Source organism: Hemicordylus capensis, chromosome 2 (genome assembly GCF_027244095.1).
Source record: "Hemicordylus capensis ecotype Gifberg chromosome 2, rHemCap1.1.pri, whole genome shotgun sequence".
In the NCBI taxonomy this organism is placed as follows: domain Eukaryota; kingdom Metazoa; phylum Chordata; class Lepidosauria; order Squamata; family Cordylidae; genus Hemicordylus; species Hemicordylus capensis.
Genome location: NC_069658.1, coordinates 350982726 through 351000565, shown reverse-complemented (window position 1 = coordinate 351000565; position 17840 = coordinate 350982726). Strand labels below are relative to the sequence as shown.

At 43.5% G+C, this 17840-nt stretch overlaps 1 protein-coding gene across 13 annotated transcripts in view; it reads left to right on the top strand.

The window, feature by feature from the left end:
* The window catches only part of TCF7 (transcription factor 7), a 185896-nt gene that overhangs the window by 121446 nt on the left and 46610 nt on the right, over nucleotides 1-17840 (top strand). For 9 of the 13 annotated variants that reach the window (XM_053294769.1, XM_053294767.1, XM_053294768.1 and 6 more), the window contains exons 4-6: nucleotides 398-530; nucleotides 7255-7350; nucleotides 7730-7820. In XM_053294769.1, the coding sequence (XP_053150744.1) occupies nucleotides 398-530; nucleotides 7255-7350; nucleotides 7730-7820 (320 nt within the window). The remainder of the gene's footprint in view (nucleotides 1-397; nucleotides 531-7254; nucleotides 7351-7729; nucleotides 7821-17840) is intronic. The other 4 variants (XM_053294771.1, XM_053294772.1, XM_053294774.1 and 1 more) reach the window with 1 other exon arrangement.

The following is a 17840-nucleotide window of genomic DNA, read 5'->3' as shown; positions in this document are numbered from 1 at the left end:
TGCAAATATGTTAAATAAATAAATAAATACCTGGGTTAAGCAGTGGACTACTTAGGAGGGCTCACCACCACGCAGCTCCTGGCAGTTCTCACAGGCAGCGGAAACCGGGCTGGGCTTCCCTAGCCTAGTTTTCGCTGCCCGTGAGAATAACTTCCTGGATTTAGTCTGTACTCCTGAACCTAGACTGTAGGGTTTGCTTTCACATATTTATCCTTTTGGAGTTTTCAGGTTTGTGTGATGTTTACTGGAGAGCCTCTGCAATGTCACTAACATAGCTTAAAAGTTTACTTTGCCATTAATATAGTTGTTTTAGGATGCCTGCCTCTTTATTGCCTGGATTATAAATCTCAAAGGCTGGTGTGACTCAAGCCTCTCTCCCCTGACTTGTATTTTTCAGTCCAACAAGGTTCCTGTAGTGCAGCCGTCCCATAGCGTCCATCCACTCACCCCTCTCATCCCATACAGCAATGAACATTTCAGCCATGGTTCCCATTCGCCTCACCTGCCAGCCGACATCAACCAGAAACAAGGTAACTGCCATTCTCTCTGACCCTTCTGTGGCACCTGGGGTCTGAAGGTGGTTTTTGGAAGTGTGTGTGTGTCTGTCTGTCTGTCTGTCTGTCTGTCATGCATACTAGTGTTGGGACTTATAAACTCACTAGCATTTGCCCATATCAAGTTATCCACATGTCCAGGGCAAACATTTGCCTTCCAACTGGATTTCATAGCTAGCGCTACCTGTTTTGTGTGCTACTGCTAGTGTTTCTCCATGAGGGTCTAATTACATGTTGAGGCTGTTCTCATGAGCAGCCAAGCCCAGGATTAAGCAGCCAAGCCTGGGTTTGGCTGCCTGTGAGAACTGCCAGGATCCACCACCAGGATCCCGGTGGTCCTGTGGCACTAAACCCAGCACCGAAGACCAGCTGTTAGCCGTGGTTAAGGTTGCAAACACACTCTTAAACTGGCCCCCGGGATTGTGTGTCAGCATGAGCTGCTTGCTTAGAGATGGGCGCTGACATAGAAATGGGTGCTTAGAGTGCCCATCCCCTAAGGGAATCTCCCAGCGCACTGTGCTTGGCACATGGTGCACTGTGAGATTCCTGGAGGCCGGGACAATGAGTCCCAGCCTCTGTTTACCCATTCTGCTGGGAGCAGCACGGATAGTCATCCACGCTTCTCCAGGCAGTGCTGGTTATGTGGGCACACGGCTTGTGTGCCATTGGGGCTTCGAGAGGTTCCAAATACACATAAAGAAAGGCAAATGTGTTTTGAGCCCATGGGGTAGGGAGCAGATTGGGGGATTATCTGGAGCACTGAAGCTGTGGGACAAAAAGGGGCAAGGGAGGAAAAGGTTAAACAGCCTCTCCCAGTGCACCACTTCTCCAATCTTCAAAGCCGCCACTAGTGGGGCTGTTAATTAGGGGTGTGTATGGTGTTGTTTTTTTAAGTAAGTGGGAGATTCTAATCATGGATCTCCTGTATCATATCTGGTTTGGCCCTGAGTGGCAGTGTGATTATTGTGGGTTCAGTTTCAGGTTGTGGTCTTAATCACACAGCCATTTTACCAACTGTGGGTTTTATCTATGGCAACTCCCCACAGTTGTAAGGTGTGCCTAAGTAGGCGGTTTCAACATGGTTGGGGCCAAAAGCATTTTCCCTTCATTTTTAAATGTGGTTTCTGTGGGCTATCTCTTGAGATCCATTGAAATAAATCAGGAATATGCAACAGCCCTTGTTCAGTGCATTATGGTTGATTATCCTTTCATTGCAAACTACAGTGAAAGAATGGAAAGCCTTTAAAGGTCCATGGCACATTTATTAAGGCTATTCACACGAGTAGCCTAGCCCAAGCTAGGACAGCCCAGCCTGGGCTAGGCTACTCATGTGGAGCACTGGGATTGGTCCTGATTCGGTTGCTCCTGCCGCCACTAGCCCGACTTTCTGTCTTGGCTGCTGGTCAAGATTAGGCAAACGTCAGGTTTGCTTAACCTCGGCAGATGATTGTGAACACAATCGCCCCTGGGTCAGAAGGCTCCCCCCAGCCCGCCATTTCTGGCAGCATGCTGGAGGATGGAATGGCCACAATCATGGCACAGGGCACCATGGGATGGGTGAGGGGGGTGTCCTCCCGCTCCCTGCCCTTGCCTTCTCTGAGCTGCCGCTCATGTGGGTGCGCAGCGTGGCAAAGGCGAGAACAGTCACCACTTTTGTCTGCCGGGAAGGCAGGCAAACTCTGCTTTCCCTGCAGCCCTCCAGAGCAGCGGCCAAGAGGTCAGGTGTATGACCTCAATTTCTTTTAAATCTATCAGATTTTTAGATAGGTTGTCTTCATATTGTGGAAGTCAGAGTGCTAGGTCACCATGTGTCTAATACATAAACTGAGGTGTTTACGCAATTCATTTCTGTGTTTATGAAAAGCATCAGATTAAAAGAGAAAGTGGTACAAAATGAAGAGACACTTAATATCCATATGATGCAAAGTGGTATATACATATTTTTAACAATAATTGAGGTATTCTGATACATTATCAATTGCTCGCCATTTCTTATACCTGAATGTTTCAAAACAAAGGCAAAGTAGAATAATTGATTGGGGATGTTAATATTTGCAGGATTTTGTATTTCCCAGCTTTATAGCGTAGTTTAAAAGCTTTTACCTTTACTCTCTAGTAACAATACATGTTTCTGAACAGGTAGGGGTGTGTGTGTGTGTGTGTGTGTGTGTGTGTGTGTGTGTGTGTGTGTGTCTCTCTCTCTCTCTCACACACACACACACACACACACACACACACACCAATCTATTGATCTATCTTTTGATCTATCTATCGATAAATATAAAATTCGTATTATTCTTGCTGTTTGGTGAAAAGGAGATAGTAATAATGATTATGAACCTGTTTAATTGGTAATCCAAATTCATCCAAAACTATGCTAAGATTCATGAGCTGCTTGTAATCACCAAGGCATAGTGTTCCATTGCATCTGAGGAAGACCTACCTATATGTCTATCTCAACGCTGAACTTCTCACATTTCTAATCTCAGAATGGATTGAAACATTCGGAAACAGCAGATAGCATAGTCTTCACAGATCTGTACCAAATGGGAATTCAAGTGGGCCATCATGCATCAAGTTCCTGCTGATACCTTAGCTTTCCATATAGAGGAAGATTATGACAATCCTGATTTAAAAAAATGATTCCCCACAAGCATTTATGAGATGGTGTAAATCCTTTGATAGAATACTAATCCTGTATTCTATCAAAGACAACCACGGGGCTCTGTGGTCACCAGGAGTTGACACCGTCTCGATGGCACACTTTACCTTACGAGCCCATGAACCACTAGAAATTCTTGGACATTTGCATCAGCTCTCAGTATGAAGTTACTGAGCAAACGCACCTTGAGAGGTGTAAACGGTGTGCCACCCACAGTATTCCACCTTCCATCTTTCTGAAGAGGGAAAGTTTTCTGCAGCTTCACACCAGTAATTACCAGTTACTTGTTTTTCCCCCCAAGCTCCTGAGCAGTGTCAAAATGACACACCTTAAGGTTGTTCACATGGCCATTGTTGGGCTTGAGAGGGAGGGTGAGGGGAAGACAGGGTTTAACCTACCTTCCTCACAGACGATCCGGGATGGCCCAAGCAGCACCATGCCACTGCACACACGATGGCCACTGTGGTGACTGGCACAGCATTCTGGAGGCCAGGGAAATGCTCCCCAGCCTCCAGGGCTCCCACAATTCACTACGTGCCAAACGTGGTGCATTGGTGGACTCCCTGTCAGACAGGCGCTCTAGGAGACACACGATCTCAGCAGCTGGGTTAAGGGTGCGCTTGTGCCCTTAACCTCGGCTAAGAGCCGGGCTTAACAGTAGGGTTAAGCTATGTGGGAGCGCCAGGATCCGCATGGATCCCAGTGCTCCACATGAGCAGTTTAACCCAGGCTGGGCTGCCCGAGCCAGGGTTAGACTACTCATGAGAACAACCTTCTTGTGTGGTTAAGCATACTGCCAAACATAGGGGCCGTTGAGAGGTGAGTGTAGCTAACATGAAACTATGTATGTGTCAAGCTTAGGATATTGTCCTGGTATAATTTATACCAGAGCAAATTCTGAGAATGTTTGCCCTTGTTTTAGAAGGTGTTCATTTTCCTGCTCTCTACCAATCAAAAACACTCTCAGCATGCCCAGAAACCAATTGCTTAACTCCCTGTCTCCAATGGTAAACCCCAAAGAGGATATATATATATATGATTAATACATGCTTTATATTTTTTTTATATGTTAACCTTCAAGAAGCTCAGCTAAGGGCAAATATTTCAGTCTAACGGGAAGTGGTAAATGAAGATAATTCAAATCCTGCTTGGCTTTTGAGGGAAAATAGCACAGTGCATCTTATATTCAACTGTCCTTGAAATTACCCACAAAAAAGTCTCATGATTCTTCAAGAGGCTTTGAAAATCTCTGTGAGAGCACCTCAGAGACTTATTTTATCATGTAAAGCAATATAACAAGCTTACCCTGAGGACTGAAGGCTTCCCCTGCTACATTCGTTTGCCGAAGTTAAGGTTTTAGCTGGCACATTGGTAGGCCCGATATGATTCTGCATTGAGGGACCTTGGTTTTGAATTTCCACTGACCAGACATGTGCCAAAATATATCTGCAGTATCCTTTATGACAAGGTGTCCTGGGTAGGAGAGCAGAGCCTTAATTCGTTTTCTCAGACTGGGAACTTTAAAGAGGCAGAGAACAAAATCTCTCTCTGCTGTCCGAGCTCAGTTCTTTCTTGTCCTTAAGGATCTTGGTAATGTTACGCAGTTTCTGCTGTTGCTTCCCTTTGGTGCATAGTTACTAAAATGATAACAAAGCTGAAAAACGTTCTGCTACCCTTCATCCCTACAGTGCAATGAGTCAATAGCCCTCTTTGGACACTAGGCTCATTCACATGAGTATTAACTGAGTAGAAGAAATGTACGGCCCAGTTTGGGGAACAGTTCACACCGCTCCTGAAACTGGGTAGGATGCTTCTCCTACCCAGTCAATGTGAATTAGCCTAGTGTCTGAATAGAGCTATTGACTCATAGCACTGTCGGGATAAAGGGTAGCAGAAAGTTATTCCGCACTGAACCAGTAACTTCCATACCCAAACATTAAGCCTGTGAAAATTCAGATCTGAACATTTGGATTCTATCCAAAATTGCCCAAAATCGATAAAATCCGTATCCTGGTTTTTTTGTTTGGTTTTTTTGTTTTTAAAGTCAGATCAGTAAAGTCGGAATTAATTCAAAAAATATCAAAATTAATTTCAGAAAATCAGAATAGGATTTTTCCCCAGAGAGGTGAATGGGGAAATTGGGGCATGGGGGTGTCACTAAAAAAGCACTATTGGGTCCTAGAGCATTGGAACTCGCCACACATATGGGGAAGGAGATCTGGGCCCTGTGTAGTAAATTTAAAGATAATTGGTCAATCTCATTAATTTTTGAAGGTTTTGTTAAAAATGGCTTGAAACAGTGAAATCTAGCTTGTTTCAAGCCAGAATTACAAAAACGTCTGAAACGGAAGATCCCCTTTCATGATTCCACCAGCATGTGGAGGAATCCACCTTTGCCTTCATAAAAATGGGTAACAGCATGCCCCCCTTTTATATTTCCAGAATGGATGGGCATACAATTATAAAATCCAGCACACATGAAGTCTGCATTGGCAGGACTCTATCCCCCCCCCCCAAAAAAAACAACAACTATGGGCTAATTTCTTGATTTTTGGTTGATTTTTGAAATTTTTCTTTTAAAATAGTTCTAAATGGTGAAATGTTTCACCTTGATTCACCAGGCAAGTCCTCTGATTTGGGAAAAAGATATGGAAAAAATAAAAATAGAAAAAAGGGGTAAAACTGGTTAGTTTCAAGTCAGATCTTTACAAAACGTTCAGGACCTGGAAACCCTTCCTTGGACCATCATTCCACCCCCATGTGGAAGAAAATGGACATTCCTTTGATTTTATATCAATTTTTGTCTTCCTCATTGCAGAAGCACACAGTCAGTAAAAGTGAAAGTGCTTTAAATGTTTCTGTTTTTGCAGTTAGAAAGACTTTCTCACTTTCACTTATAGCCATTAAGGGACTGAAAGGTACAAAGTTCTTTTAATCCCTTGTAAAAAGTATGCCTGTTTCTGCAATGGGGAAGACAAAAATTGATATAAAATCAAAGGAATGTCCATTTTCTTCCACATGGGGGTGGAATGATGGTCCAAGGAACATTTTGTAAAGTTCACCATTTATAACCATTTTTTAAAAACTATTTCAATAATTCATCAAAAATCAGGGGATTGACCCATAGCTTTGAAAAAATAACAGAGTGCTGGCAATGTAGACCTCAAACATGTAGACTTCATATGCCAGATTTCATAACTCCATTCCAGAAATATACAAGGGGGGGCAAAAGGAGCATGCTCTTACCCCTTTTCATGAAGGGAAAGGGCAGATTCCTCCACATGCTGGCGGAATTGTGGTCCAAGAGGGAATCTTCAGTTTCAGAAGTTTTTGTAAAGTTCTTGCTTGAAACAAGCCAGATTTCACAATTTTTAGCCATTTTAAACAAAACCCTCAAAGAATTCACCAAAGGTCAGGGGATTGACCAATTATCTTCAGATTCACTACACAGGGCCCAGACCTCCTTCCCCACATGTGTGGCAAGTTTAAAGGCTCTAGGACCAACTGTTGATTTTTAGTGATTTTCTCCCCTGATTTCCCCATTCACCTCGGTAAGGAGGGGAATCCAAATTTAAGTCTGGATTTGGAATCTGATCCAGTATCAGCAGATCCCATAGAATCCAATTTTGTTGTTGTCAAATTTGGGTTGTGTCAAATATGAATTTTCTAAACTCTCCCAGGCCCACCAAACATTAACCCATTATCATTTAGGTAACTATGCACAGGGAAGCAGCAGCAGAAACTGTGTAGCATTGCCAAGATCCTTATGGATAAGGCAGAATTGAGCCTGACCAGCACAGAGAGTTTGTGCTAATAAGCTGGAGCACTCTAAAGGGAGGAGAGGATTGGGAGGAGAGAAACAAATTCCCACCATTGTTCCTTCAAATGATCATCCAATCAGATCTAGAGCAAATTAACTTCCCAACCCCTTATATGACTATAAGTTGCTTAGTTTGGTGGTGTCTATTATATCTTGATGTTTACCACGTATATTGCACAAGTAAATAATTTCACATCTGTTTTCTCTGTAATCCTTAGCACTGCTCTGTAAAGTAGGCCAGCATTATTATCCCTACATGGCAGGTATGAGAGGGCTGAAGCTGAGAAGAACAGAGGCTTTCCCAAAGTTATCTAGTGAGTTATTGGCAGATACGATATTCGGATCAGGGACTTCCCAAGTCACATTCATTGCTACTACACTGTACCAATTATCTTCTCTCTCCTCCAGAAACTTCCCACCACCACCCCCACACACACACTTCCTGTGATCCCTACCCCACCCCTTCAGTGCCCTGCCTTGACTGTTTGCTTGGCAGACTCTTTGAAAGAATGTTCATATATAGGAAAGATGTATTCTGATTATAAGCAGGAGCAAAGTAGGTACATTGATACTAGGTACAGTACAGAATGCTGACAAACCTTGGATCTTTGAAATCCACTTGTCTGTTAATTGTTCTTAAGAGAGCTAGAAATTGCTTAGCCTAAACTTCTTAATATTTTGATTCTCTGCCAGGTACACACCGTCCTTCTCAAACATCTGATATCTCTGGTTTCTATTCTCTTCCTCCTAGTGGAGTTGGACAGATAACACCCTCTATGGGATGGTAAGTATTCAAGGCCTACCACTGAACAAACAAAAAACCCCTAATTGACCAAGTTGGGTTAACCGAGCATACTCACCTCGTCCTGCAACTGTTTCTGTGCACGTTTCAGTATATTTTTCTTGACACCACACTCAGATCTCTATATTGGTTTAGATGACAAAAATCAAATGTTGAGTGAGATACTGGTTCTCTCTCCTGCCTTCCTATTTTGACCAGGGACTGACTCTGAAACTGGGCATACAATTCTTAATCAGCCCTATGCTGCCATTCTGAAAGTAAACAATGAGGAAGGACATTGTAAGTCACATAATTTAGGTTCTTCTCGCCTAAGGCAAGGCGATCCCTGCTGTTGGGCATGGAGATCACTGTTGGTATGAGCACAGCTGCCTCCTTGGGCAGTGTGGAGGGTTGTGGGCCGGGATGTGTCACTCTGGCCCTTCCATAATGCACCACATGAGTGTGTCATGCATTATGGAGATTCCCCCAACACCAGCCAGGAGCCCCACAGTCTCCCAGCCCTAGCTGCAAGCAGCTGGGCTGGCAGACCATTAAAAATGGGGCTAAGGGAGCACTAGCTCCCTTAACCCTGTTTAAGAGGGTGGCCTGGCTTGCTGGATTTGCTACTGAAGTGCTGCCAGGATCGGGTGCAATCCTGATGGTTCTTATGATCAGCCAAGACCAGGCTTGACTTTCTTAGCCTGGTTTTGGCTGGTCATAGGAACATCCTCAGAGAATAACATTTTAACACAAAGCATCTTAGAGGGAAGAACATCTAGGTTCCAAGTTCCATCCCTGGCTTCTCAAAGATATGGCTGAGAGAGATTCCTGCCTGCAGCCTTGGAGAAGCCGCTGCCAGTCTGTGAAGACAATACTGAGCTAGATAGACCAATGGTCTGACTCAGTATATGGCAGCTTCCTATGTTCCTAAGATTGTTGCCATTCTCTCCACTTCATGGTTATGTTTTGAAACTGTAGACTAAAGAGATGAATCAAGGAAGTATAGATACATTCAAGTAAATAACAAAAACTTTTTTTTAAGTGTGTGTAATAATCCATGCCACCAGTTTATCCTCACCCATGTGGTGTGGTAGTTGTTTGTAGAACTGTGGTTATACCGTGGGAATGCAACCTATGCGATTCTTAGAGCTGATTCACACCACCATTGCTGAAGCGGAAGATTCACCAAAAGATTGTGTTGTTCAAGAACATCTTCTCTCCTCCATGTTTACATGGTGACATGGCTGTATAGAAGCAGCCTCCTCCACATAATTATATCACAATCTATAAGGTTCTGGACATACTTTTTTCTAGTGTGGTACCTCATGAAATTTTCCCCCCACAAGCCTAATTTAGTTCATGAATATTGAAAAGAAAATGCTCTTGGTAACTGCCTTAAGTTCTCACCACCCTGGCGTGGTAGTACAAATCAGTTCCTAACTACAGGAAAATTCAACTTTGTAAACCAGAAACTATCACAATTTAGAGAAGATACAGATAACCTAAGAGTGTATGATTTATGACTACCTTAGACAGGATAGCATTGGAAACAGTGGTGGCTGGTCAGTAAGGGCAGGAGGGGCAGTGTCCCCTCCCAAACAAAAACAAAGAAGCTAATAAAGGATCAGACTTACCAGCAGCCAGGGAAACCTTCAGAACTGGAAGTTTCTTCCAGCCCCTCCTCCCCTGCCTGTAACTTCTTGTTCTGGTCTTATTGACAGGAGCAGCTGTTACTCAAGCTGCTCCAGCCAATCTGATTCTTAGGGGGCTCCTCCTGGCATTGCCACTAGGAAGAGCTGAAATAATGAGTTAACATGCACTTCCTGGTTGCTTCAGGGAATATATTTAAAATACATTTTTCCTTTCTTTCTGGGGGCAGTGCCTGGAGGAGCCCCCTAGGAAACAGATAGGCTGGAGCAGCTTGAGTAGCAGCTCTTCCAACCAGTAAGATCAAAAGAGGCAGTTGCGGGCAGGGGAGGAGGAGTTGGTGGAAGCTCCCTGTTCTAGAGGATTCTCTGGCTGCTGTAAAGTTTGATCTTTTACTGGCTTGTTTGGTGGGAGGTTTGTGCATTCACTGCTTTCTCCATTCTGTCCCTCTTTCTGCGTATTGCCCTTTCTTTCTGCCTTTCTGCCTGCTTTTTGCTCTGACTTTTTTGCTTTCTGCCTTCTTCCCCCAAACCCCACAAAACGTTTATGTATTCTACTTTTGCCCCTGCATTTCTTTTTTTTCTCTTTCTGTTTTTTTCAGTGCCGACAGGCTTAGGTAAATACTAGGCTTGAGCCCGAAATGTTTTGGAGGCCATTATAAAGGCCTCCGAAAAGTTTTGGCTCTGGAGGCCATTTCGGCACTGGCAGGGGTGGTTCTTTAAGGGCAGGGGAGGGTGCACTCGCCCCTCCCGCCACATTTCCCCAGCTGGTGCTCTGTTATTTTCAATCCCCTCGGGGTGGCAGCATTCCTCCCTGCCGCCCCGTTGCCCTCATCGGCCAGAAGTGGCTGGAAGTACCGATCATGCGTGCTCCTGTTGCGTGCATGCACATACTCGGCAGACGGGCGCACTGGTGCATGCACAATCGGTACTTCCGGCCACTTCTAGCCGATGAGGGCAATGGGGCAGCAGGGAGGAACGCTGCCACCCTGAGGAGATTGAAAATAACAGAGCGCCGGCTGGGGAAATGCGGCGGGAGGGGTGAGTGCAACCTTTCCCGCCCTTAAAGAACTACCTCCGCTGGCGCCAAAGCACTTTCGGGCACATCCCTAGTCAATACCCAAGCCCATTGGTGTGAAGGAAAGTGGGGAGTAGGCTCCTGCCTCGGTGACCCAGGTTCTCCGCTGCCCCTCCTGCTCCAATGCCCACCAACTGCTACTGATTGGAATGAGCATATATTTTTTTTCCTTTTGGTGGTAGCAGAAAATAAACCACAACCCATTTACTCTGGAGTAATTATGGAATACTTATTGAAGTGAACACTGCTTCCAAACGGATGGTGGTTGACTAGCTTACATATAGTTTTTGAAAATCAGCAGCAGTTTCTTTTTCTTGCTGCCTATTGAACAGCTGTGAATACAAGTCTTTACAGAGCTTAAAGTGTTCTGTGCAACCATCAGGACAACTGCAGTCTACCAGTCACATATTCTGATCTGCCAGCTATTTGACAACCCGACTGTTTTGAAGTATCAGGCAGACAGAAAGAGCTGGAAGTTTATTGAAGTTCTAGTGGGCCACCATACCTGGCCAGTGGGCTGTTTCTCTTTGAGAATTGCAAGTTGTACAAGCGTGTGTACTTAAAATGAAAGGACAATGACCCATCATCTCAACCAACTGCAGTATAAATAAGAGTTTCTGCTTGTTGCTGTAGCAAAACTATTGCATAGACGTGTTAAGTGCATTACCTAAGGGAGATGCAATAAAACACATCACAGTGCAACAAGACATTTGATTACTCCAGAATGTTCCAAATATTTAATCAGAAAGAATTGGGGCCTGAAGCTTCTGATTTTATGGTTGATAGTTTAGAATTATTTTTTTAATATTGTGGCTGTCGTAAACTTGTTGCATTTGAGTGATGATTAACTACTCATACAATGGAAGAAAGGCACACAGAGAGGCTAGAAGGAACTGTGAGTGGAAACACGGAAAATAGGCATGTGCCCAGAGCAAACCTTGCTACCAGAAAGGAAAGCAATCATGACAAAATATGGGGAGAGAGGCATCTGTTTCTCAGGCACCTCTGGTTTGTTGCCTGATTAGACAGCAATTTAACCCATTTAGCTTCCACTAGGCCATCTTGTCAGCTTTAACCACAAGTGGTCAGACAGGTTCTTTCTTATTCAATAATGAAAGAGATAATGTCAGATACCAAATCAAATGGAAGCCTTCGATCATGAATCAGAGGATAGACATTTCCCACAGCCAGTGCAAAGTTTTTCTCTGTTTGTGGATGTGACCCTTAACTCTTGCCCCTAGGGGAGTGTCATTTCAATTTTAGCAAAGCTGGGACCAGCCCTGAGGTTCCATTTACAAGCCTGCGTGAAATATAGGCATGCTTATAAGACTACCTCCAAACTGTCAGTTTGAAGGCCAAATTGCACATTGCATTTACATATGTATGTATGTTTGTTTGTTTGTTTGTTTTATGAAATAGCAGCCTGGGGACAGGGAGGTGAACAAAATTTGGACCATGGCATGCAGGGAAGGGAAGGGTATTTGATTCTTCCCCACTGTGCTGCAGCCCCAACAAAAAGCATGCCCCCAAAGTGGCTATTAACTCTGAGATGGAGGATTCCACTGGACACTTTACTCCCAAGAGTAATGGCCACTTTGAGAGTTTGATTTGCATCGGAACAGCAGTACAGGGAGGAAGGGTTCAATATCCTACCTCCCATCAGATGACACGGTCCTGATTTCTCTCCCCATGGATGCTGTTTTACTGTTTTTTTAAAAAACCTAAAATGCAGGGCCAAAATATGCATTTGATCATATGAAGCTGCCTTCTACTGAATCAGATTGTTGGTCCACCTAATGGCAGCAGCTCAGCAGGGTTTCAGACAGGGGTCTTTTCCAGCCCTACCTGGAGACGCCAGGGATTGAATCTGCATCTTCATGCAAAACATGCGTTCTCCCATGTTGTTGTATGTTTAGCATAACATGTAGCTTGGCCCTCAGATTGACAACTAAGCCAACCTGATATCTCTGTCATATTTTTATACCGCCAGATATGTGCATCTCATGGTGGTATACAAATTTTAATATTAAAAATCACAAATTAGTATGTAAAACACAATAAAAACAATACAAAACAAATTATTAAAATTATTAAAATTAATTCTAATTAAAAGCTTGTGAAGGAGAGTTTTGAGGGTCGTCCTGAAAACAAAAATAGAAGGAGATGCTCTTATTTCAGCAGGGAGCATATTCCAAAGACCTGGGGCAGCCACAGAGAAAGTCCAGTCCTGAATCGCCATCACACAAGCTGGTGGTAATCATCAACAGAAGATCGTAAAAGGCAGCAGGGTCATGACAAAGGAGGCACTTTTAAAAAAAAATAGCGTGGACCCAAGTGTTAAGGGCTTTATAGGTAATAACCAGCACTTTGCTTTTCACCCAGAAACATAGCAGCAGGCAGTGCAGTTCTTTCAAAAATGGTGTTATATGGTCACTCCCAGAGATAATCTGGGACAATGTGGCTGCTGCATTCTGTACCAATTGTTTTATTTATTTATTTATTTATTTATTTATTTATTTATTTATTTATTTACACAGTCAGACAGGTGTTATTGACTGGTTTGTTTTATCCAGACATCGAGTCCTTCCTAGGACCTGGGATGGCTGAATTTTATTGTCAATTGTTATAGATATTGTCACAGAATATAGGCTGTTCCCAGTAAAGCTGCTTTTTGTAACTGGCTGATGGTGATTTCTGTGACCCCTATGGTGTTGAGGTGCTCTTCAAGGTCTTTTGGAATTGCACCCAGGGCGCCAATTACCACTGGGATTATTTGGGTCTTTTTCTGCCACAGCCTTTCAATTTCAATGTGTAGATCTTTGTATTTTGTGATTTTTTTCTATTTCTTTTTCTTCTATTCTGCTATCCCCTGGTATTGCTATGTCGATTATTTTCACTTGTTTTTCTTTCTTCTCGACTACAGTGATATCTGGTGTATTGTGTGGCAGATGTTTGTCTGTTTGTAGTCGGAAGTCCCATAATATTTTTACATCTTCATTTTCTTCAACTTCAATTTTATGGTCCCACCAATTTTTGGCTACAGTTAGCTTGTATTTTTTGCAGATGTTCCAGTGTATCATCCCTGCTACCTTGTCATGCCTTTGTTTGTAGTCAGTCTATGCGATCTTTTTACAACAGCTGATTAGGTGGTCCACTGTTTCATCTGCTTCTTTACAAAGGCGGCACTTGCTGTTTGTTGTGGATTTTTCTACTTTTGCTCTTATTACATTTGTTCTTATTGCCTGTTCTTGTGCAGCCAGTATTAAACCCTCTGTTTCTTTCTTCAAGTTGCCATTCTTAAGCCATTGCCGCGTCTTGGTGATGTCTGATTTTCCACTTATATTGTGCAAATATTGACCATGCAGTGGCTTATTTCTCCATTTTTCTGCTCGGTTCTTGACTTGTTCTTTCTTGTAGGCCTGCTTTGTTTCATTGGTGTTGAATAGTTTCTCGTTCTTGTCCATTTGAAGTGCATCTTCTTCACTGTCCCTTATATATTCTTCAAGGCCTCTTTTCTCCTCCTCTACTGTTTGATGGACTTGCAGCATTCCTCTTCCACCTGAGCTGCGAGGGAGGTATAGACTATCGACATCACTGCGGGGGTGCAGAGCATGACTGATGGTCATGATTTTCCTGGTCTTACGATCTTATGTCTCTAGCTCTGCCTAGGTCCAGTCTATTATTCCTGCAGTGTATCTGATAACAGGTATAGCCCAAGTGTTTATGGCTTGTATGGTGTTCCTGCCATTGAGTTTGGACTTGAGGATTTTTCTAACTCTCCTGATGTATTCACTTCCAACTTTTCTTTTCACTTCAGTGTGTGCGATGTTATCAGCCTGGAGAATGCCCAAGTATTTGTAATGTTCTTTCTCTTCCAGGTTCTTGATGTTGCTTCCATTGGGCAGTTTTATTCCTTCTGTTTTTCTTATTTTTCCTCTGTTCATTATTAATGCAGCACACTTGTCTAGTCCAAACTCCATTGCTATATCGCTACTGAATATACGGACAGTGTTTAGCAGTGATTCGGTTTCTGACTGGGACTTTCCATACAACTTCAGATCGTCCATGTACAGCAGATGGTTGATTTGACTTGATGTTTTAGATGTTTGGTATCCGAGGCCTGTTTTGTGTAGTATTTGTGAAAGTGGGGTCATGGCAATTACAAACAATAGAGGGGATAGTGAGTCCCCTTGGAAAATGCCTCTTCTAATGCTAACCTGTCCAAGTGTCTCACCATTGATTGTTAACTGTGTACTCCACATGCTCATTGCTTTTTTTATAAATATCTGAATGTTTTTGCTGACACCAGTTGTTTCTAATCATTTTAGTATCCATGTGTGAGGCAATGAATCGAAGGCTTTCTTGTAGTCAATCCATGCAACACTTAGATTGGTTTTTCTTCTCTTGCAATTTTCTAAAATCATTTTGTCAATCAGCAGCTGGTCTTTTGTGCCTCTGGTGTTTGGGCAATTTCCTTTCTGTTCAACTGGAAGCTGTTTGTTAGTTAATAAGTGTTGCATGACTTCATCTGCTATTATTCCAGTTAATAATTTGAACATGGTTGGCAGGCAGGTTATCAGTCTTTAATTACTTGGAACTGCACCTTTTGCTGGGTCTTTCATGATGAGATGAGTTTTCCCAGTTGTTAGCCATTGTTCTATATCACCTCCTTGCAAAATGTGATTGAACTGTTTTGATAGTTGTTTATGAAGGCTTGTTAGGTGTTTAAGCCAAAAGCCATGCAGTTCATCATCATCATCATCATATTATTATTATTATTATTATTATTATTATTATTATTATTATTATTATTTCTATACCACCTTTCCAAAAATTGCTCAGGGCAGTTTTAAACAGAGAAATAACAAACAAATAAGATGGCTCCCTGTCCCCAAAGGGCTCACAAGCTAAAAAGAAACATAAGATAGACACCAGCAACAGTCACTGGAAGTACTGTGCTGGGGGTGGATAGGGCCAGTTACTCTCCCCCTGCTAAATAAACAGAATCACCACGGTAAAAGGTGCCTCTTTGCCCAGATAGCAGGGGTAGTAGCAGGTAATTCCCCTGCAATTGTAGTTTCTGGACTACATACAAAGGCAGCCCCACAGAGAGTGCATTACAATAGTCAAGCCTGGAGGTTACCAGCATATGTACCACTGTTTTAAGGTCATTCGCCTCTAGAAATGGACGTAGTTGACATATCAGCTGAAGCTGCTAAAAATCTATTACAATAGATCCATTGAATCGGTGAACTTATATGAGCCCTGTCAACAGAGATATGCAGAATAAGTGTAGTAACTGGCCTCCAAGGGGAGTTAATAACCCAACCTGCCTCTACATTACAATACAAAGTAAGCACAGAAGCAAGTAATAACAAAAGTGTCTCCTGATCATGTTTTAACAAGATGCTTCAGACCAATGATATGAGGCATCCTATATGGCACAGCAGGAAAATGACTAGATTATCAATCCAGAGGTTGCCGGTTCAAATCCCCGCTGGAATGTATCCCAGACTATGGGAAACACCTATATCGGGCAGCAGCAATATAGGAAGATGCTGAAAGGCATCATCTCATACTGCGTGGGAGGAGGCAATGGTAAAGCCATCCAGTATTCTACCAAAGACAACCACAGGTCTCTGTGGTGGCCAGGAGTCAAAACCGACTCGATGGCACACTTTACCTTTATATTCATTCAAGCAATATGAGTGCACACCAAAGCTGGGGGGAATATCTCATTTCATGCAGGGGTGTGTGTGTGTGTGTGTGTGTGTGTGTGTTTGTACATGCGCGTAGTACAGTATTGGTGCACCAGGATAACACTGTTGTTTCCCTCAGCAAACAAGCCAAGTGAAAACAACAGACTGGATCCCTAAATAAGCACTCGAGAGCACTAATGTGGCTGTGGCTTCCCATTGCTTCATCCATTATGAAATATCTACACAAAAGGCCACATCCTGTAGAAATCATCAGAAATCCACAACCCCAATATGTGACATTAATATCATACTAATATTCAGAGAGGGTTTTTTGGTGCCTACATATAGGCTGGAAAACAGCAATTGGCTGTGACTTCCCAGTGCGTCTACATGCAGTGCAAATTGCACATGTAGGCGAATCTCACATTTTGATCTACAGGTGGGTTTCTGACAAATTCTGACATAGAAGTGCATGTTATAGCCTGCAAACTGACCCTGTGGAACTGATGGGAACATACCTTGCTGTGATACCCTGGTTTGTTCTAAACTTAGTTAGTTAACAGAACGCAGTTCCAGGGGTGGCCCTTCCATGAGGCATGGCGAGGTGGGTTGCCTCAGGCTGCAGATTATTGGGGCACCAATGAGGCGGCAAGATGCCCTTCTGCCCCCCCCTTTTTATAAGGAGGAGGGCACATAGGTAGCATTGGGCACCCTGCCTCAGGCATAGAGACCGTGAGCCACCACTTCACTGCTCTTCCAGTTTGTAGAATTGCAGCTTTTCCCCCCAAGTGAAACCTCTTGCACGCAAGAGAGGAGGAGAAGAAGTGGGAGAGCACACAAGCCTCAGCTCCCCTTAAGCTCATGGGCATAGCACTAAAACATTCCATCTGATGTAAGCATGATTTAGTGTCACCTTAAGTGGCACAGTGGGGAAATGCTTGATTAACAAGCAGAAGGTTGCCAGTTCGAATCCCGGCTGGTACTATATCAAGCAGCAGCGATATAGGAAGATGCTGAAAGGCATAATCTCTTACTGCGCGGGAGGAGGCAATGGTATACCGCTCCTGTATTCTACCAAAGACAACCACAGGGCTCTGTGGTGGCCAGGAGTTGAAATCAACGTGATGGCACACTTCACCTTTGCCTCACCTGAATTGGGGCCTTGCATAAAACCCCAAGCAAGTTATGTATGTTTAAGTTCCAGTCGCATAACAGAATATTAAAACCATTGTCCTTGCCTTTTCAGTGAGACTTTACTTTCTCTGGGTTGCCTGCATTTGCAGTCCAAATGTTAAATGTTTCCTGGCCTGTGTGGGTTCTCTTCTCCCTTCCACATGCGTTGGGTTTGTCCAGCAGCGAGTCTAAGCGATGCCCTCAAACAATACATTCAGAGTTGTTGCTGGTTATTTTTGCCATCTCATGCTTTGCAGCCTGGGTTGGCAGCTTTAACCATGTTGAAATTAATGTTGGAGGAGGAGGACGACTTCAGAGCCCCCGTCTGCCAATAACAAGGCCTGTGGTATGTGGACGGCTCTTAAGGTTCACTGTTCTGGAATGAGGCTGACTTCAAACACAAAGCGGTCTTAAGACAGGAAGCAGC